This window comes from Melospiza georgiana, chromosome Z (genome assembly GCF_028018845.1).
Source record: "Melospiza georgiana isolate bMelGeo1 chromosome Z, bMelGeo1.pri, whole genome shotgun sequence".
NCBI classification, from domain to species: domain Eukaryota; kingdom Metazoa; phylum Chordata; class Aves; order Passeriformes; family Passerellidae; genus Melospiza; species Melospiza georgiana.
The window spans coordinates 8,286,709-8,306,683 of NC_080465.1; the positions used below are offsets into that span (position 1 = coordinate 8,286,709).

The 19,975-nt window shown below is 42.6% G+C and overlaps 1 protein-coding gene across 2 annotated transcripts in view; it reads left to right on the forward strand.

Annotated features, from left to right (window-relative positions):
• Window positions 1-896: 896 nt before the first annotated feature.
• The window catches only part of LVRN (laeverin), a 33,889-nt gene continuing 14,810 nt past the window's right edge, over window positions 897-19,975 (forward strand). For both annotated transcript variants that reach the window (XM_058044100.1, XM_058044101.1), the window contains exons 1-10: window positions 897-1,486; window positions 6,730-6,872; window positions 8,107-8,246; window positions 10,370-10,496; window positions 12,626-12,780; window positions 14,178-14,291; window positions 16,775-16,915; window positions 17,220-17,285; window positions 17,419-17,484; window positions 18,470-18,639. In XM_058044100.1, coding sequence (XP_057900083.1) covers window positions 897-1,486; window positions 6,730-6,872; window positions 8,107-8,246; window positions 10,370-10,496; window positions 12,626-12,780; window positions 14,178-14,291; window positions 16,775-16,915; window positions 17,220-17,285; window positions 17,419-17,484; window positions 18,470-18,639 — 1,712 coding nt within the window. The remainder of the gene's footprint in view (window positions 1,487-6,729; window positions 6,873-8,106; window positions 8,247-10,369; window positions 10,497-12,625; window positions 12,781-14,177; window positions 14,292-16,774; window positions 16,916-17,219; window positions 17,286-17,418; window positions 17,485-18,469; window positions 18,640-19,975) is intronic.

The window sequence follows — 19,975 nt, forward strand, 5'->3', positions numbered from 1 at the left end:
CTTTCAGTATGTGTTTAAATGGGAACACGGGATTAATCCTATTGATTGTAATGAGGTTAAATATGTATGGACAGCACAGTGATGTTTATGGCCTCAACTGAGCTGCAAGGAATGGGACTCTGAACTATTTATTAAAAACTCACTTTGGTCACGGCTTTATGTAACAAAGATTTTGTAGACTCGATCATCTAACATAGATTTCCCTCGAGAACAGGTAACACTCCAACCACAACTCTTGCGCTCCTCAATGACCCTGCCATTTCCTCATTTTTTCTCCTGCCACTGTGGTAAAAGACGTAGAAACATTTGTGCAGTTTTGGTTTTGGTTTTTTGGGGTTTTTTTGGCTTTTTTTTTTCTGGCCGGTACATGGAGATCCCCCATTACCGGCCCGACGGTCGCCTCCGTACCAGAGTTTTCTGCAGCCCCGAGCCTCCGCCCTGCGCTGAGACACGGCCGGGACCACTGGGGGCCGTTCCGTCCGTCCGGGCAGCGCCGTATCCCTCATTCCCGGGCAGCGCCGTATCCCTCATTCCCGGGGGCTCCTCGGCAGGCGGCATCTCCCGCCCAGCCCCGCCGCCGGCACGGCCACTCGCACGTACATAAGGAGCGGCTGCCTGGCTGTCCGCCGTGGCGTTTCCCCCGCGGGCTGCTGAGGCAGACGGGACGGGGGCAGCCGGCAGCTTCCCCCGCCCGGGGCTGCCGCGGCCCCGCTGCCCGCACGGGGCCCGTGTCCCCGGGCCGCCCGCCCCGCCGGAGCTGCCCTTGGCGCGGCGGCTGCCCCGGCACGGGGGGGAACCCGACTCCCCCGGCCGGGCTCGTCCCGCCCTCGGCCGCGCTCACTCCCCCGCCCCGTAAGTAGCGGCGGCCGCGGCCGTCGGGGCGCAGAGCGGCGGGGATGGGGACCCGCGCCGGAGGGCTCTACGTGGGGCGGCGGGCGGCGGCCGCGGGGGCCGCGCTGCTGCTGGCGCTGCTGGTCGCGCTGCTGGCGCTCGCCGCTCTCTACGGGCGCTGCCGGCAGGAGCCGCCGCCGCCGCCCTCGCCCCGCGCCCCCGGCCCCGCCGCCGCTCCGCCGCCCGCTCCCGCTGCCGGCTCCGTTCGCCGCCTGCCCCGCCACCTCCTGCCGCTCCACTACGACCTGGAGCTGTGGCCGCGGGTGCGGCCGGGCCAGGCGGGGCCGTTCGCCTTCACCGGGCAGGTGAACATCACGGTGCGCTGCCTGCGCGACACGGACGCGGCGGTGCTGCACAGCGCCGGGCTGCGGAGCCGCGGGGCCGCCGCCGTGCGCGGGCCCCTGTCCGAGCCGGGCGCCGCCGTGGAGGTGGCGGGGCTGCGGCACGACGAGGCGGGCGAGGTGGCCGTGCTGGAGCTCCGCGGCCGGCTCCGCGCCGGGCGCCGCTACGTGCTGCAGCTGGGCTTCCAGGGCCGGCTGGACGAGGACGTCGACGGGCTCTTCCTCACTCGCTACACCGACCGGGGGCAGAGCAGGTAGGCGGCGGCGGCCGCGGCGGGCACCCCGAGCCCCGGCGGCAGCGGTGGGGCGGCCGTGCCGGGAGGAGGCGGGAGCGGCGCCGGGCGAGCCCCGCGAGGGACGGGCTCTGAGCGCTCCGCACCCCGGGGCTGGCGGGCCGGATCCACAGCGAGCGCGCCGCACACTCCCGGCTGTGCCCGGGGCGGCCGCTCCGCGCTCCGGAGAGCATCGGCCGCGCTGCCCCGGCTCTCCGTCGGCAGGCGGCTTCACCTGCAGCACCGGCCGGACAACTTGTGGTCTCTTAGCGCCTTTTTTGTGCGCAGCAAGGCGGTCAGACAGTACCTGTGCCCAGTGCCTGGGAGTTGGAGCCCGTCCCAGAATCTTCATCCCGGCACCAGCGGGGTCCGCGTAGCGCTGTCGCTCCCCACCTCCTCAGCCCGGGTCTTTGTCACGAACCGGGATTCTGGCTGTGTATTTGGGCATGAGCTTAGAGACGCTGACCACATGCAATCTCAAAAGCATGGTGGAGTAGGATGGGGGGCTGCTTTGGGCAGCTGTGCCATCCTTGTAGGTGCTAATGCACATGAACTGGTTCAGCTGTCACCCGACAATCCGTGATTTCCACTGTGGGTGCTATCAGGATGCTTTCTTCCCCTTTTGAACTGCAAAATCAGTCCTGGGACAGTGTGAGTTTATTAGGTAGTCAATAATCGAAAACATTTTCACCCTCAAAATAATATTTTTCGTTTTCTTTTTCTTTTCCTTTTTCATTTCTGAATGTGAAACCTGCTAAAGAGAAGTGAAATTTAAGATTAGAATTTAAGTACTTCCACTGGAAGACAAGTTTCTCAAAATAGACAGTTGATGAAGAAGCAGATTAATTGCTGTCTTTAAAGTTATCTCTTCTTTAATAATCAAAGATGTCGTGATTTGCTGAGTAAACATCACTAAAATAAACTTTATCTCAGCAGCTCATAGGCTCCTTGTTTGAGCAGGTAAAATGCAGTCGCAAGATCCATACATTCAAGCCTCTGTAGAGGCTGCTCTGTAGTGGCAATAACATGAAATCACAAAATGAAGTTAATAGTTTTTTACTATTAACGTTTTAACTTGGGGGAGGATTGTGTGGCTCTTCTCAACAAGCTGCCTTTTCAGCTCTTGTGTAAATCCTGATACCATTGTCTGCCACATCTGGAAAATGCAACTTATCAACTTATACAGGTTTTATTTTTATTTTCCCTTTTGAAGAAAAAGGTGATAATTTGGTAAGCCTTAGAGAAAAGTGCAGTATAACAATAAGTATTTTAGGAAGCACATTCTGTTTTCGTTAATTGCTGTTTCTTCATTCACTGATTGTTGTTCACAGGATTATTTGTGCAATTTAGGGTAAGAAAAATCTAGAATTTTTTTATTTGCATAATTTTATAAAAATCCAAATTAGAAAGGAACCAGCACTTAATTACTTAATTCTGTGCCAGTGTGCTCTCTGATGTGGTATTAATTCAATCAAGTCCTATCTAAGTGATGCCTAAAGATTTTTGGGTTTTAAGTATTTTTTCATATATTTGTAGCTTTTTAGACCATTTATATGTGATTATACAGATCCTGGTATTTTTCTTACTCCTTCTCTTACATTTCAGAGGAATAAGCTAACCTTCTAATACATTCCTGAAATGCTGTTTAGTCTTGTTTTCAAGTAGAAGACCTACAAGAAGAACAATTTTTATTTTTCAGTCAGAATCTGAGAAGTCCTAGCAAGAAGTAGGGCAAAGAGGCCCTGGACCAGCTCCAATGGGACAGTACCGAGGGGATAAATTACCTTACCAACTGCTCTTCTAATTGGGCAGTGTTTGTTATGTCCATATGATATGATAATTTGCTAAACTAATAAAAATCATAGAAATCTGATACTGGCAAGCCCACAGTGCCCTGTGGAGGCACCTGGAAGCTTCCAATAAAGAATTGCTTTTTTATCTTACCATTTTAATACTCTTGCAAGGGTTTTTTGCAAGGGTCTTTCTCTTATCAAAAACATAAGAAACACTGAATTAGATGCTGATTTTTTTTTTTTTTATTCAGGCTGTATAAAACTCAGAATATCCAGAAAAAAAAAAGGTTGTCATCAGCCTCGCTGGAACAGTAGAAAATAAGAAAAAGAGTTTTTAAATCATTCAAATAACATGTATAATTAAGTTTCCAGTTGTTTAGAAGGTTTATGACAAATTCTCCTTTTCATTTTTAGCTCATCGCAAAGCACTAATGAAATGTGAGATTGCAGTCTGGTTAAAAAGATGACAGTGGTTTTCAGACAATGGAATAAATCAAAGAAAATCCACTGAATGCAGGTGCAATGTATTGGTTTTTTATTTGTTACTGCACACATAACTGATATTATTGAATGATTTTGCACTTTTTTTTTTGCTTAAAAAAGGTTTTCTCTGAATCAAGAGTATGCAATAGTATCTTCTTATTTTTCCTTCACCAAGATTTAGGTCATCACTTTACCAGCCATTTCCTTAACCTGATGGGTTCCAAAAACACTGAAGCGGTTTTGCTGGGAGGAGATAAATTTTGAGTGATTTGTAAGGTCTGTTAAGGTATTAATGACAGAAGAAGTTGGATTCTAATGAATTACATAGATGAGAAGTGATATAAAAACTCCCAGTGCTTTTCGGCTGTCAGTACAAAGCCAGTTACTGTTCTGCAAAGTTAAACTTCCCCCTCCAGCAGGCTGTCCTGTGATTTCTCTAAAGTGACTGGTACCAGTCCTCAGCAGACCCTGGGTCAGTTTCCTGCAGAGACTTTCTGACCTCAGCACCTCAGTGAAACCAGCAGCTGTGATAGAAAATGTGACCTCTATGGTCATGCTGTTCTGTGTTTCTCCCACGTGTTAGAAGCCTTAGTGGGTTTTGTGATTTCTGCTGGTGATCTCTCATTTCAGAAGAGTCTGAGCAAGGCAAGCTTTGAGAAGTGAGGTCCCTGAAATGTTTGTTCCATATGAACTTCCTTTTTTATTGGCCATATTTCTGGTCAGCTCACCCCACTGTTGCTGCACTGGGTTGGAAAGCTGTTCGGAGTGACAGCTATTTTCAGAAGTCTTAACCTTACCTCTGCAAAACAGAATAAACCAAAGCTCCAACTTCACTGAATACCCAAGACAGAAATTTTTTGTTATCAGTTTGACCATTGATAACTGTATGTGTTTTTACTGTTGCTGACAATTCCTACTAAACACCTGATCATCTCTTACACACAAAAGAAAACGCTGAAAAATGGGATCTCTTGTTATGGATCAAGGATAACCCATGTCTGCAGTGCTTGCAGGAGCAAAGAAAGTGAAAAGGAAAGAAACTCACACTTGTCTAGCTTTAGGTGTGTGAAGGGTTTCCCCTTGAAATGGGAATCAGTATTCTGCATGTAGCATGTAGTCCATACCAGCACCTGGGTAGGCAGAAAGATACAGAAACCAGTTTTGCTCTTCTCTAGCACTGCTGGCTCAAACATCCACAGGGCAGGGGTTTTGTTGTTCATCGTTGTGCACAGAGCTCTTGCTCTGCCAGGAATGAGCTCGTGTGTGCTGCTTCAGGGCTAGAGCATCCCATAGGCTGTGCTATGGAGTGCAGGCTTTATGCAGGTTGCTGTTCACATCAACATCTTGAAATCCTTTTGGTATTTTGCTCTGCATATGTCCTATGCATGAAACACTTGACTGGATAGGGCTGAACAGGCATTCCAAAATGTAACTAAACACAGTATTTGCACTGATTTTTATTAGTTGCTTCTGCACCAATTACTGGAACGTAGTGCAGATCTGACTCATTACCCACTGTAGGTATGGGTACTGCCCTGATGGCTCCTGCTTGTTTGGGATGCCTCAGTGCTAAGAATAAGCATTTCTCACCTTGGTGGGAATAAGCTGTTGGGAAACGCCTCAACTACAACAGAAGAACATTTTCCCTGTAGTAGTGAGGTCACAGAAGCAGGAGATTATGCTGTTCTTGTGTGCCCAGCTGCTGGTACTGCTTGGCTGACAGGTCTGGGGCTTTGAGGACCACTGAATGTGTATTTTTTCTAATTCTTGGCATGGATGCCCTCGTGTGAACAGCTCAGATGTACAGCTTGTTGAGAGCTCTGCCACAAGACATTGGTTTATCTTTTGCTTCCAGCAAGTGTGTGTTGCAGGTGTTCATATTTAACAATGAGTAAGGATTAAGTACAAATAGATATTTTAGTGTTTAGTAAATATGGATGGATTAGAAGTCAATGAACTACACTTATAGTTATGATGGCATATAAAGATTATTGAGAAAGTTTCCTATAAAAAATCTTGAATGTTGCATGCAAAAAAATGTCAACAGTTCAGCCATGTCCAGGGCTGGGTAAAGGGTCTTACAACTTCAAGGGTAACCTTGGAGCACCACACTATCTGCAGCTCAGCAGACTGATAGCTGCAGATGGTATGGTGTAAAGTGATTGATTTGTAGTCAGCTTTTCTACTATTAATGCAGTTCCTGCCATTTACCAGTCCAGTCCAGTCTCCAGTTTTGAATTACTGCTGAATTCTCACTGACAGCCTCACGCAGGAGGATTAACCTTGACTGGACCCACTTGCTGAGCATCTGAGTGGAGCCAAGCTCACTTGGTTCACACAGGAGGAGTGCATCCCTCACAGTGTGCCACAGACATCTGCCCCAAGTGAGGTGCAGCCCCTTGGCATAAAGGATCCTGAATATTATTGAATATTGAATATTATTCTGGGCTTGCCAGTGCACTGGAACAGCACTGGTGCTGCCTTCCCAAGGGTACTTCTCAGTGGCACTTGTCAGAGTTATGCAAGTGCATGCATATGCAGTTAGTTAACAATTATCACAATGTTGTGTAAACGTGTAATTAATTACTAAGAGTTCATGCATTAGGGAGAAGAGCAGGTGTAAAAAGATATGGTCTCCTGTATCTCTTTAATCAACTCTGTTTTAGCAAACAAAATAGAAATGCTCAAATATTTAATCTGGAAAAGGCCTGCAACGAAAAAAGACCAAATGCAATTAAAAAGACTGCTTTTCTCCACAAACATCCAAACTGAACTGGCTGTTGGGTATGGGGATTTAGTCATGACTTTAAATAATAGCTGAATCTTTTCCAAATCTGCATATCTACATGCTTCACTTGCTGCTTTTTCTGATTTGTTGTTTCTATGTATATATGTAATTTTGATCAGCTGTAGCGTGCTGAATTAATCTTATTTGCATTTTTAATACAGTATGCTCATTGCCTCCCAAATGGAACCAACGTATGCCAGGAGAGTTTACCCATGTTTTGATGAACCTGCCATGAAGGCCACATTTAATATCAGAATTGTCCATGACCCAAGCTATGTGGCTCTTTCCAACATGCCTGCTATTGGTAGGTAAACAACAACTCGATGTATGCTTTTTTTCTCCCCCTACATTACTTTTAAAAAGGGTACAATTCATCTGAGAAGTTTATGTCATCTTAAAAAGTGTTCTGTTTTCCATTTGCTAGTGTCTTCAAAAGGCACAGAAAATCTATGCCTATGACCTTAAAAGTTTGGGCACTTTTATTGATAATCAATGCCCCCGATGGTAACCATTCTGTTGATCAATTTTATCAGTTGTGGTGTGCTCTCCTCTGCCTGCTCAAGGCTGCACAGAGTTTGATTTCTGATATTTACTTCTTCGTTTGTGTGTCTGTCATACTGTGTGACATCATTTTAAAGCAAAATCACAGCCCCAGGAATGCAAAGTCCGTATTTGTGACATCAAGAGGGTACCTTAATTCTCAGTACATATTTACAACAAATTAAAATATTTTCTTCCATGCAGAGACATTCTAGCCTCCTGTGTGTGTGCAGAATAGGAACAAGAGGAGTATAAGGCTCTGGAGATGCCCCTTCTGTCCCTTGCTGGGATCTCCAGGGGGATGTCTGTGGAGTATAAGATTCCAAACAAATTTTCTAAATTAGCATTCCTATGGAAATCTATTGGGTCTCTTGCCACCTTCTTAAAAACTCTTTTTTTATTGCAGTTCAATGCCATGATCTTTATTTTTCAACTAAATAATTTTCAGCCATTTTCATGGTTTTGTAAAACCACTACAGCCATAAAAGTTTTATGACATTTGCATGGAAGCAAAGTCCCTTAGGAATTATAATAGGTGGGATTGCTGTGAGAATCATTGGAAGCATTTTCTACCCCAAAGAATCTCACCTGTGTCATCCTTACTTAAAGGGAAGGTATCTGATTAAGTATTTAATAATTTTTAGGCAGACCTAACCAACATTTTGGTCACAACAAGTTGTATGTTTTAGATAGGTAGCATGGGATAAATTATCCTCAGCTTTCCCACAACTTAAAAGTGATGGAATTTGATATCCTTCCAAGACTTCAGTCATGAAGCCCAAGAGTGAATTTTTGCTGCTTGCATGGAAGGTCACGGCTCTGGTACACGTCAGTAGCAACAAGTCTGGCTGCTTTCCTTCTCCCAGGAACATACCAGTCAGTGCAGGAATACACCATATTGAGGAAAGGAGTAAAAAATAAACATGCAGAAAACACAAAATTCCTTGTTTATTATGGGAGAACTTTGGTTTTAATAATTCTTTGGCTTTTTTTTCTAGATGTATGTGAAGTGAAGGATGAAAATGGAAGCCTGTGGACAGTTACCACATTTAACACTTCACTGAAAATGTCAACTTACTTGACTGCTTTTGTGATTTGTGATTTCGATTATGTCACCAGAACTGAGCGGGGAAATGAGGTAGATATGAGGCTGCCTGACACCTTACAGGAATTTGCAACACAAGCTGGCCCTCTGGTGCATCATGTAGTTTGAGGACATCACAGACATTAACTGTGCTAAATACTATTCCCAAACTATATGCTTATGTTGCAAAACTGCTAACATCTGTCCTATAGATATTTCTGCAGAAAGTTTTCCTTTGGGACAATTAGATTGTTGTCTTGTCCTGTTTATTTCATATAACTGCACAAGTAGGTATAGCCTGTGTATGTTAAAATCTAGGAGCAGCTACTCTGCAGAATGTACTTGTTATAACTCATAATCTTCTTACTTTCTTAGGTGTCTTAGCTGGAAAACATACTCATTTCCAGTGCTGTGACAAACCACTGATGTTCAGTGCCTTGTTCCTCAAAGGAGCCACATGGTGACATCAGGAGTAACACTGAACTCCAAACATTTTGTATACCAGTACATTAACCTTCTATTCCACAGTATGCACAGCTTTTAGCCTCCAAAAGGGACTGTTTTGGGTTTGAAGTTTCTTCATCTATGAGTATTCAGTTTTGTTCTTAGACTAAAATGTCCTAGGCTTGCTGAGAGAAGCTATAAAAAAAAATGTACTGCATGGGCAGCAGTTGCTTCACTTCCTTTCCTTCATTCAAAGTTAATGGGGAAAAGATGTATCAAGTTCTTCCAAAATAAATAGTAAGTTCAAGCATAAAGCCATTAAAGATAGATTTATTTTATCTTCTTATTAAATGAGAGCACTTCACAGTTAGTTTGCTCTCATCCTGCTGGGAAAAGGTGGAGCAATATAAGTGGAGAGTGCAGAGATTGTCTAAGAAGCACAACGTTGGGTCTTTTTTGCAGGGAAAGTTGGATTTGGTATGTCAGATCTGCCATCTCCTGTGTTGAACTTGTTGGATACTTACAGCTATGGCTGAGGTGGCTTTTGCTTGGGCCTAGCTCTTGGACTGGGTCCTTGCACTGAGGAGTCAGCAGAGCAGAGCATCAAAGGAGCTTGTTTTCAGAGGGAAAAGGCACCACCTGTGTTCTGTGAGATTGAGTGGAGAGGGTATTTCACCCCTAGGTTTTGGACAGAGTTGCTCAGTTTATGCCACCACGGTATTTGTGTGAGCATGTTTCTTGTGCCTGTTTTGATGTTTCTGGTAAACTGAAACACTCAAAGCTCATACTAGGATCAGGATTTTAAGGTGCTAGCTGTGTTAAGGTTTAGCAAAATTAAGTGATTGGGTATTTGAATCTCTTCTGAAGCTTTGGCTGAAAAGAGGGCTTCTCTTGACTGAATATGCTTAATTTTTTTTTTCCATTGTGAACTGAATCCTGATGTTTTCCAAGCATGCTCTTAGGGTTTGGCTGTGCAGGTCCTTGTGAGATCATGCATTGCATTTAGATGCAAGAAATATGGAAGTTTTGAGCTGCTGGGCACCTGGTGAGGTGTCTCTTGTTCAAAGGTGGAGATAAAAACCTTTTCTCAGGCTACCCCATCACTTTTGGGCAAGCAGCTGCTCTTTTCAGTATGGGAACAAAGTCGATGGGCACAGGAGAGGAAAGATTTCTTGCTGCTGTGGTCTTCATTACTTGGAGGTACTGATGTCATCTGCTCAGATGTCACCTGCTTTCTCCAGCAAAGGGCAGGCCAGTGGTCTCAGAGAAAGCTCAGGAGGAGAGATGTGCATGTTAGGACTGCAAGCACTCTCTGGACACCTATTTATCTCTCTTCAAGTGGGCTAAATGCAAGCTTGCCACCCACGCACACTCACTGGAATACATTGGTTTTAAGATATTCTTAAATGATATTTGTAATTCTTAATGGTTTTACAGTGTTTTCCACTTAAGAAAATAAAAGCTATTATTTCATTTGTTCCTGCTATGTGTAGTTGTATTCAAATCGTTGTCCTTTTGAAGTACTGGAACTCCCCTAGATTTTAGGAGGATCAGGGTCTGTGCTGCATTTTGTTAGGTCCAGTAAAACTTCAGTTGGATTTTTTAAAATTAAAAGTTCATTGAATGGTCTGGTGTGGACAGACAGCATTTTTCCAACAATGACTCACAGAGGAGAAGCAAAGAAAATGAAATGTGAGGGTTGTTTAAAAGCATTCTTCCTTGTTTTATTGCAGATACGTATTTGGGCCCGGAAGGAGGCAGTTAAAAATGGGTATGTTGACTATGCTTTAAATATCACAGGCCCAATATTTTCACTTCTGGAAGACATACTTAATGTCAGCTACCCTCTGCCAAAGACAGGTGAGATGACTTATTTTCTGGAATGGATGAGAAATGGCTGCTGATGGTGTAATGTTCACAGAAGCTGTGGGGTTTTTCCCAGGGTTCTCCTTTTACAGCTTACCACATTCATGGAATAAACCCCCTAAACTTTAAATCATTGAATTCTCCTTTCTGTCTCATGGCTTTTACTAACCTGTAACTCAACACTCTTACCTTTGCATCCCACCCACTTTAAGACCTATTCTCCTGATAAAAGGGGCGAGTTGGGCAACAAAGTGGATAGAAAGGTGTAGTTCAGTCGCATGGGCTGTCTCTGGGATCACAGCATGCAAGGATGTTGCAGTTCCTATGCCCTCGAGGTAAATCCATGCTGCCTCTATGCAGCCTGTGTCCCCACAAAGCATTTCTTACTTTCTTCAGTGTATTCCTGTCTTGCCTTGGGTGTGTGTTCCTGCACATTCCTCCCCAGAAAAACAAGGAGGATTTCCTGCAGGAAAACATTGTTTCTGCTTCAAATGGGTAGAAACTTGGGTAAGTTGGTTCAGACAAAAAAACCGATGACACCATGTTGTTTCACTCTACAGTTTGTTTGCTACTCAGCATTAATATTATGGGAAAATGGGTGGAATATTGAGAAGACAGTAAACAATTCTTATCCAAAATTAATTCTGGACCTACCAATGATTTTAGAGGATTGCAGGACTGGGGGAGAGGAATTTCCCCTTTTCTTGACAGGATAGTTTGTTGATTTGTCAAATCTGTATTTTGGCACTTGAAATAAATAAATCTTAATATGTGTGAATTTATTATCTCCCAGTGTATTTCTAATAACTTGTAGAATTACTCACTACACTTCTTTTGCAAAATGCAATATATGCAGTCGACACTCTTCAAATTTTCTAGTCTTAGTAATCTAAGACTTACAAGCTAGGCAAGGGCTGTAGATTATTCTGTTTCATGCATGTATTGCTGTGTTTAGTAGCAATGTCAATCCATTAATTCATTAGCATAAAACTAATACACAACAGAAGTAGAGGAACAGTGTTGCAGACTTCCTGCTAGGCAGAATTTCAGTTTCAGAGAGGGCTGTAATACCATTACAATCCCCACTGTAATGCCTTGCAATATCCACTGGATTTCCCAGTGTCTTTCTTTAAAGTTTCACTTAAAAAATGGTAAAATTAGACCAATCAAGAGTGCCTCCATGTAAATGCAAGAGATTTGTATTGCAAACTTTAATGTGAAATTAAGAAAAAGCACATTTAAACCTAGGGTCTTTAACCCAGGGTTTGTCTACACCTGATTTTAATGCTGTTGTAAGTGAGGTCTCCTGCCCCAAGGCTGGATAAGGGCTGCCTCACCAGAAGTGAAACACCTTTGCTGTAAGATGGAGGCAATAATCCCAGTTGAGACGCAGCCTACCTGTAAAGGGATTCAGCACCATGCTTGCATTAATTGCCTTGCTTTTGGTCTGCAGCTTTCTTGTGGTCAGCTGTTTCTAAATGTTCTGTGCACTTTTGATTTTCTCTGCTGAGTTTAAACAGTATATCTTTCCTTGAGACCCTGATGTTTTGTCCGGCTCTCACATTTGACCTGGAAAAATGATGCCTGTGCATAAGGCAGAAGAGGCAGTATAGAGGTGACAGTCTTACTGTACTGTAAATAAAGAGATGATGTTTCTAAGGCACCTTTCAAACATGAGTGGAAAAGGTACCTCTTCTCACACAGCTGAAAGAGCAAGACCTTTTTTATCAGTTGCTAGGCTGAAAAAAGGTAATTATTACCTTATCCAAACACAAGAGAAACTCAGAGAAAGATTTATGACAGCCAGCAGTGAATACATATTCTCTTCTAACCTCCATTTTAATTCAGAACATTTGTAGGTAGATGATACAGTACAGATCTGGGCTTTGTGGAAATTAATTATGTGGCTTCCTGAAGGAATGGCATCATAGATGGAAAGCATGACAAGAAGAAATTTCAGTGATCATTTGCAAGTTTTGCTGTAATGCCACAAAGAAGCACTACCATGTAGTATCCTTCAGTGGGGTGCTGAGCCAGTGTGAGCATTAAAATTGTGAGCATTTTATTTATGAAAATGTTTAAGATAACTTTTTTTGTGTGTGTTTCTGTTTGAATCAATTTAGATCTGGTTGCACTGCCTGATTTTGGAGCAGGTGGTATGGAAAACTGGGGGCTAATGATTTTCCAAGAAGCGTCATTGATGAAACTCCCAGGTGATGAATTCACAAGCAGGAAGGCAATGATTGCCTTAGTTGTGTCACATGAACTAGGACACCAGGCATGTGGTAAAAAATTCTGTACATGTATTTACCTGTGACATTGTTTCCTCATGGTTGCTGATGATGCAGTTACTGATTAATAGAAGCAAAATAATCACTTAACAGTAGAGGGTGTGTGTGAGCACTAGAGGACTGAAAGCCTATCTGATCGTATGTTCTGCTGATAAAGCAATGTTAAAAGTAGGTTCTCTCATCTTTCAGACTGCATGCTGATTGCACAGGACTCATTGATATGAAACTGTTAATCGGACACTTGTTTTTTTCCTTGCACAGTACTTAAATGCCATGAGAGAAGATATTCTGGGGATGTAGGGATGACACTGCTGTCCACACAATAAACTTAGTACTTTGTCAGGATACTCACACTGAGTTCATCAGTGTCCTTTTGTAGGGACAGTGCACGTACATACTGCAAAGGGTTTTTGTTTTTCTCTAAGACACAGCCCATAGTACAATAGAACAAAATTAACTTTGTGAAAATACTTTGCGCTGGATCTTTGCCCAGCTTTCATAGAGATTTCCAAATTCTTTCTTACTTTATTTGGAATGATAATACAGTTGCACTTCCTTATTGACAGTGTTTAATTTCCTGTTATTTGCTTGAGCAACAACTACTCGCACTTGGTCAGTAAAATTAGCAAAAATAGCTTAACTTGGGTAGTGCACATTTATGCCTTTCTGACAATGTCTGTACCTTTGCAGGTCTTCAGATGAGTAGAATGTTTTTACTGCAGGCCAATTAAATAAATGTCAGCGGTTAACTACAATCTATTTTACAATAAACTTGTAGTTCTGGTTTTTAAGAATTAGCAAATAAAATATAAATCCAGAAATGATAGGTTTTTTGTTAAATATTAAATGCCAGATATGAGAACACAGCAGCTGTTTTGGAAGATTTGTACTTGCCACGAGAGGGATTTGCTGGTTTTGGAAATGGTTACTTCCCCAGTTTTGTGTGACATTCCTTTGACAATTTCTCTTTGCTAAGAGGATAGAAATATGATTTTGTAATTGCTTGATTGATGTCCTACTTTTACTCATAGCCTGGTATGATATTTTAGAAATTTAATTTATATTGAGAAGTCTTTGAAATTAAATTTTCTATAAGAATGACGTAATGCACTGAGGTGGACCCTTATGGTATGAAATTCTAGATGAAGCAATTTAAAAATTACTGCCCTGAACTTCTGACTTTTTCTAAAATATGCTTTTTTCTACTGAATTTTCACTACTTGGAAGAACATTCAGCATTTTATTCAATTCACACACAGACATTAAATAAAGTTACTTCAGCCTGTTTATGTGTGTTTAACCTGCAAAAGCTGTTTAACCTGCAAAAAAAGTGAAAACAGCACTCCAAGAAGATTTTGAGATATTTTTTTTCTTTCAATTTAAGTGGTTTGGAAATCTGGTTACCATGAACTGGTGGAATGACCTGTGGCTTAACGAGGGCCTGGCATCTTACTTTGAGTACCTGGGAGCCACCTTTGTTGAGCCCAAGCTTTCACTGGTAAGTGCCAGCGCTCACTAGCCAGGTTCCATCGTGCACAAAGGGAAGGAAGGTGCAGGAGATGGGAGCTAATCAAACAGTGCTATTGTAAATGTCACTCCTGGGGGAAAGATCACTCAGTCCTGACTCTTTCCCTGTAGGTCTCCATCTGTGGGGGCACTGGGATCATATCCAGCCCTCTGTGGCTGGTGCAAAGGACAGGTGGACAGCTGGGATTCTGCAGTGGCTGTTTGGCCCTAGATCTGTCATGTAGCAAACCCAGATTTCTCTCCTGGGTCCTGTTGTAGCTGATGGCTTTCCTCCTCACCTGCCGGGCTCTTTTCTAATTATCCCAGTCCTCCACTATCTTTATGAGGCACAGACTAGGCTGGGTCATTTTGAGTCTGCTTACCCCACTGGGTCCCTGGATATCTGGTTGTAGATAAGACAAATTCAATAGCTAATCCAACAGCAGGGTAGAATTCCTTCCTGTTCTGCCAAATGGGAATAAGCATAAATCATCGCATAGCATATTAGAAGACTCTGTCCATTGTTAAACTGAGATATAGAGAGATAGGGCCTGCTAATCGCAGCCATGAGATGCGTGAGGTGCACTTGCCCTGCAATCTCAAATGTCTGTACATGGTGCCATCAGCTTCTGAAGGAAGGGAGGGCCTTGAGTCTGGGCAGTTTCTCCAGGGTGCTTTTTATGTGGCTAAATTGAAACATCATTTGTTGTCACAGACATCTTTTGTGAAAAATCCTTTCTTTAGGATTTTCCCTTCTGGGAAGCTGAGGCCCCAGAGAAAGAATGTAAACAATGGTTGTCTGCTGCTGTGGAATGCAACAGGTGCATCCGTGATTGGCCCATGTTGCATGTTTACAAATAAGGACCAATCAAAGACTGAGCTCTCTCTGGGACAGAATCAGGGAGAGCTCCTTTGTTGATTCATTCCTTTTCTATTCTTAGCTTAGCAGCTTCTGAACTTTTCTCTCTATTCCTATTAGCATAGTCATAATGTAACATATATCATAAATTAATAAATCCAGCCTTCTGATCATGGAGTCAAGATTCTCGTCTATCTCTTCACTCCTGCAACCCTTGCAAGCCCGGCAACAATTTGTCAATTTCCTTTTTGCATTCACCAAAGCTCTTAATTACATGTTTGATTGGAAACTCATAAAGACATGCCAAACAATTTCTGTCAGGAGTATTTCTAGGTCATGAGATATGCCTACCTTCTCCTTTGAACTTCAACAACAGCTCACTTTATTCTCTGCAATACAGTGTCTTAATACCAGTGAAAATTGTTAAGGTCTCCGAATTGTAAATTGGAAATAAATACTTGACTTTTTTAAAATTTAGACATTTAATTTAGAAGCTTGCCTTTCTGAAAATCAGCAATTGTCATTTGTGTCCATAAAGTAAATTTTAATACTGGGCAATAATTCTGTTTGATACGTTGCGGTTAGGTAATGTGCCTTGGGAATGCAGACTTAATCACACAGGTGTAAGAACACAGATCTTGCAGTTTTGTGGGTCATAAATGTTCACAGAGCCAGACAATGGCTGAGGTTAGCAGGCACATGTGCAGGTCGTCTTGTCCAGCCTCCCTGCACAAGCAGGGCCACAGAAATCCAACTGCCCAAGGCTGTGCCGAGACAGCTTTTGCAGCTCTCCAGGGATGGAGGTTCCACAACCTCTCGGGGCAACCTGTGGAAATGCTCAGTCACCTCCACAGTGGAAAAGCTGCTCCTGGGGCTCAGAGAGAACCTGCTGTGTTTCAGTGTGTGCCCACTGCCCCTGGTCCTGTCACTGGGCTGGCTCTGTCCCCTGCTCAGCTTCCCCTCAGGTACACACACACACACACACAACACTGCAGAGATCCCTCTGAGCCCTCCCTACCCAGGGGAGCAGTCCCAGCTCTCTTAGCCTGCTCTTACAGGAGAGATGCTTCAGGCCCTTCCCTGAGCTGTTGACCACGGTAGGTGACAATTACTCAGGAGACATTTTCTGAGGAGCCACTTTCCTTCCCTGTTTCTCACGGGGTGACAGCAGCAATGCCACGCAGCTAAACCCTGGCACCTCCAGTAGCTTAGGTTTGTTTTAGGTTATTGCTCAGGGTTGCAGCAGAAGAAACAGGGAAATTAGGAGGAAAATGCTGCCATATTCATAGCAGAAATAAATGAAATACAGGCTTTCAGTTTTCAGTATTTGATAATTTGCTGTTTAATACAGTTGACTTATTTTTGCCTGAGGATTACACTGTAACTGACTGTCAGGCCCAAGCCCACAGTACTTTGAAGATGTAATATTTTCATTGGTCACTGATATAGGAAATGTCAGGATCAGGTATATGGTCCCTTGTTCTTCAGTAGAAAGCTAGGGAGTTGGCTTATAGAGAAATTATTCATAATAGTGCTAATTCCATACTCCTCATTCTCTCCAGAAAATTAGTATCTTCTGTTCATCTCACATGACAAGAATTGTCTTCTTCTTGCAGGATAAAATCTTTTATGCTCATGTTGTACAACCTGTCTTAAGGGAAGATAGTGAAATAGCTCGATCACTGTCAGAGAGTGAAGACAAGATCAAAGGATCATTTTCTTTAATGTCTCTTTTTGACAACATCACATACAACAAGGTAAAAAAAGAGAATTTTTTTCCCATTTCTTGCAGATTCTAAGCTAATGGTATAAGGTAGGTTTGGGAGAAAATGTTGAACAATACTACTTTGTCATTCAAAATGTGTTTCTGCTGCACACACAAATTTATTGGGTGTTGCAAATCTACTTGGCTATGAAGGAAGAGGTGAAAACATCTTTAATCTCTGTGAAATATGAAGTGTGGGTGTAGACCAACTAGCATCTCTGGAATATTTGAAAAAATATTGCAGCAGTAATTGCAATAATAGTTCATTTTTTCTCTTTTTTTTTTTTGTACTCTAGGGGGCTTCTATAACCTGGATGCTTTCTGGTTTCCTGACTGAAAAGTTGTTCATCAGAGCACTTACTGTAAGTTTGAAAAAACAACTTTCTTTGTCTTGATTTATAAGTTTGAAAATTCCAGTTGTACGAATTGCTTGCCTTGTTAATGGTTTTCACTGAATCTCCATGGATTCTGATGCTTCTCTTTGTTTCCTCCCAGTCCTATCTGAAAGAATTTTCCTTCTCAAATGCTAATCAAGATGATCTGTGGACCCACATACAGATGGTACTCATTTTATGTCTCTAGTATTCTTTTCCTGCTGTTTGGCCCAGTAGAAGACTGCATTGGAATGTGGCTGTCTGTAGTGCAGTCTTTCTCCTGCATAAAATTTGCTTTGCCAGTTCCTCCGCTGGTGTCTTCCCAAGTGTTTATTTGCCTGTTCTGCTGCACCTGAGATCAGTGGGACTGAGTGCAAGGAGTAGAGAGATGAGATAGGAAATCAGGACCAGGCAAAGTTTTGGGTTCCATGGTAATTACATAAGCCTACATGAAATTGCTCTGGAGCTTAGGGTTTGCTAGATCAGAGTGTGTGATGCCTTAGGCTTGATGATCAAAGATGCTGGGATGTCACAGATCCAGCAGAGTCTCTACTCAGGGCAGTAGCTCAGCATTTCACCCTTCAATGGTTTTGGCAGAGATCTGACTAAGAAAACATATGCTAATATTAGGTTCTTTTTTTAAAAATCCACCCTCCTGGTCCTCTAAAGAAGGCTTCTTGTGTTTCAGATTCTGTCTTTAGAATGGAAGTGCTAGAATTTCAGATGCGCAATTCAGATACATTTTAAGTCAGTGAAGACTGTGCCAATTCACAGTGGTTTGGGCTCCAGCTTAATGTCTCTCCCAATTTGTCTTTACTAGTTCATTTTATTATGACACTTAAATTAACTAGTCAAGTCTGTCATAGCCATAGAGGTGTGTAAGTATATTAACACTAAAAAGGAAAAGGTTAGCAGCAGGTTGTAGAATGAAAAATGTCATCTCAGTATTTCATAATTCCTGAAAATGGCTTATGCTTGCATTATGTCTTTATTAGGATGTCAAAAAGGTTCCTTGGAATTTGTTACATTGACTTTTTGCATGAGCCAAAGACCAGCAAGCTGCTAAGCATTATTTTCTTTACTACGTTAGGGGCACCCCCAGAGATTCACTGAAGCAGTATCAGTAAGTACCTGTTCATCATAACCATTTCTAATTTCTCTTTCCCTTTCAGGTCGTAGATGCACAGGATGAAGTTCAGTTGCCAGCACCTGTAAAGCAAATAATGGATTCCTGGACATGTCAGAATGGGTTTCCAGTTTTAACGTTAAATCTAACTTCGGGAACAATCAGACAGGAACCATTTTTAAATAAAAACAATAGAAAGAGTACTGATTCTTACAAGTATGTTTAGCTTGTGTTTTTATTGTATGTTTATACCCTGTTTTTTGACAGGCAATGCTTCAGTTACAACAATATGTTTTGATCATCTGATTTTTTTAACTTATGTTTTTTTCTTGTGATGAGCAGTCAAGCAAAATCTGTTTGAGATTTTGCTGGAATTTGCAATAGTTCTGCAGATCTTGCTTGTTTTTCCAAAAAGTTGCTTTCCTCTGGGAAAGTGACTTTTCCAAATCAGACGTAGGCGATGAATGTGTTGCAGGCAGGATTTTTGCCTGGCATTTTCTCCTCTCCTCATCCCTCAGGTCTGGGGACCTGGATGCACCACACTGAGCTTCCTTCCAGTGCACACATTCCCAGTCTCTTCTGCCTGACAAGGATAGAAGGGCTGCATTTAAATACTTAAATAAATGACCCCTTTCTCAGAAAGTGCTGATGCCTGAACAACAGTTTTAAGTTCTTGTCAGTGAGCATTGCTAAGTGTCTGGGGCTTTTGAAAACTTACTAGATGTCTGAAAATGATGATAGAAGTAGCTGCCTTTCATCACCCACTTTGGAAACTGCTGGCTAGGGTTTGAGCATTTATGAAGAAGCAGTTTTTATGAGTTTGGGGGTGCATGGATTGAGCCATGAGATGAATTGTCATGTGAGGAAAAAGTGTAAAGAGCAAAATCCAAGCAGTTTTTCCTTGGAAATAATGGCTGGTAATACAAACATACAAAAGGAATTTTGACAAGAGCCAAAGGGTTTCCTTTGCTCCCTGTCTCCAGGAACTGTAAAGCATTAATCCATTCAATATTCTTGGTTAGCTCAGATAAGGAATTCTAAGTCACAAGTGCGAAGTCCTGTACAGTTAGCAAGCACAAATTACTGTGTGAATGTAAGAAAGCCCAGAACCCATATTACAGAATTTTCCAGGCATTTGAAGCTTTCATCTCTTTTACCAGAAAGGAGTTTTACGTTCCCTCAGAAAAGAAATGACAGTTGTTGGAAAGACAGTTGTATTGCTTTCCTGGAACATTTTTTTGGTAGATGTGTGTCTGAAAAGTAGCTTTAAGGTCTCCAGAAATAGGATGAAGCATAAAAAGTGAGGAGAATAAAATTGCTGCCTGGAGTAGGAAAGACAGAACAGAAAAACAATGGTATTGAAATACGTAGCACTGAACAATATTCTTGATATGAGTGCCTTTTAAAAGCCATGCTAAAGGTCCCTTTTGGAGAAGATAAATGCTGATCCAGCAGAAGTACCATTATCTGACGAGGTTGCATGCATCAGAGAGGACAGAATGGATGGATATTCTTGTAGGATGGAACTAATCTGCACTGTAGTTTAGCATCA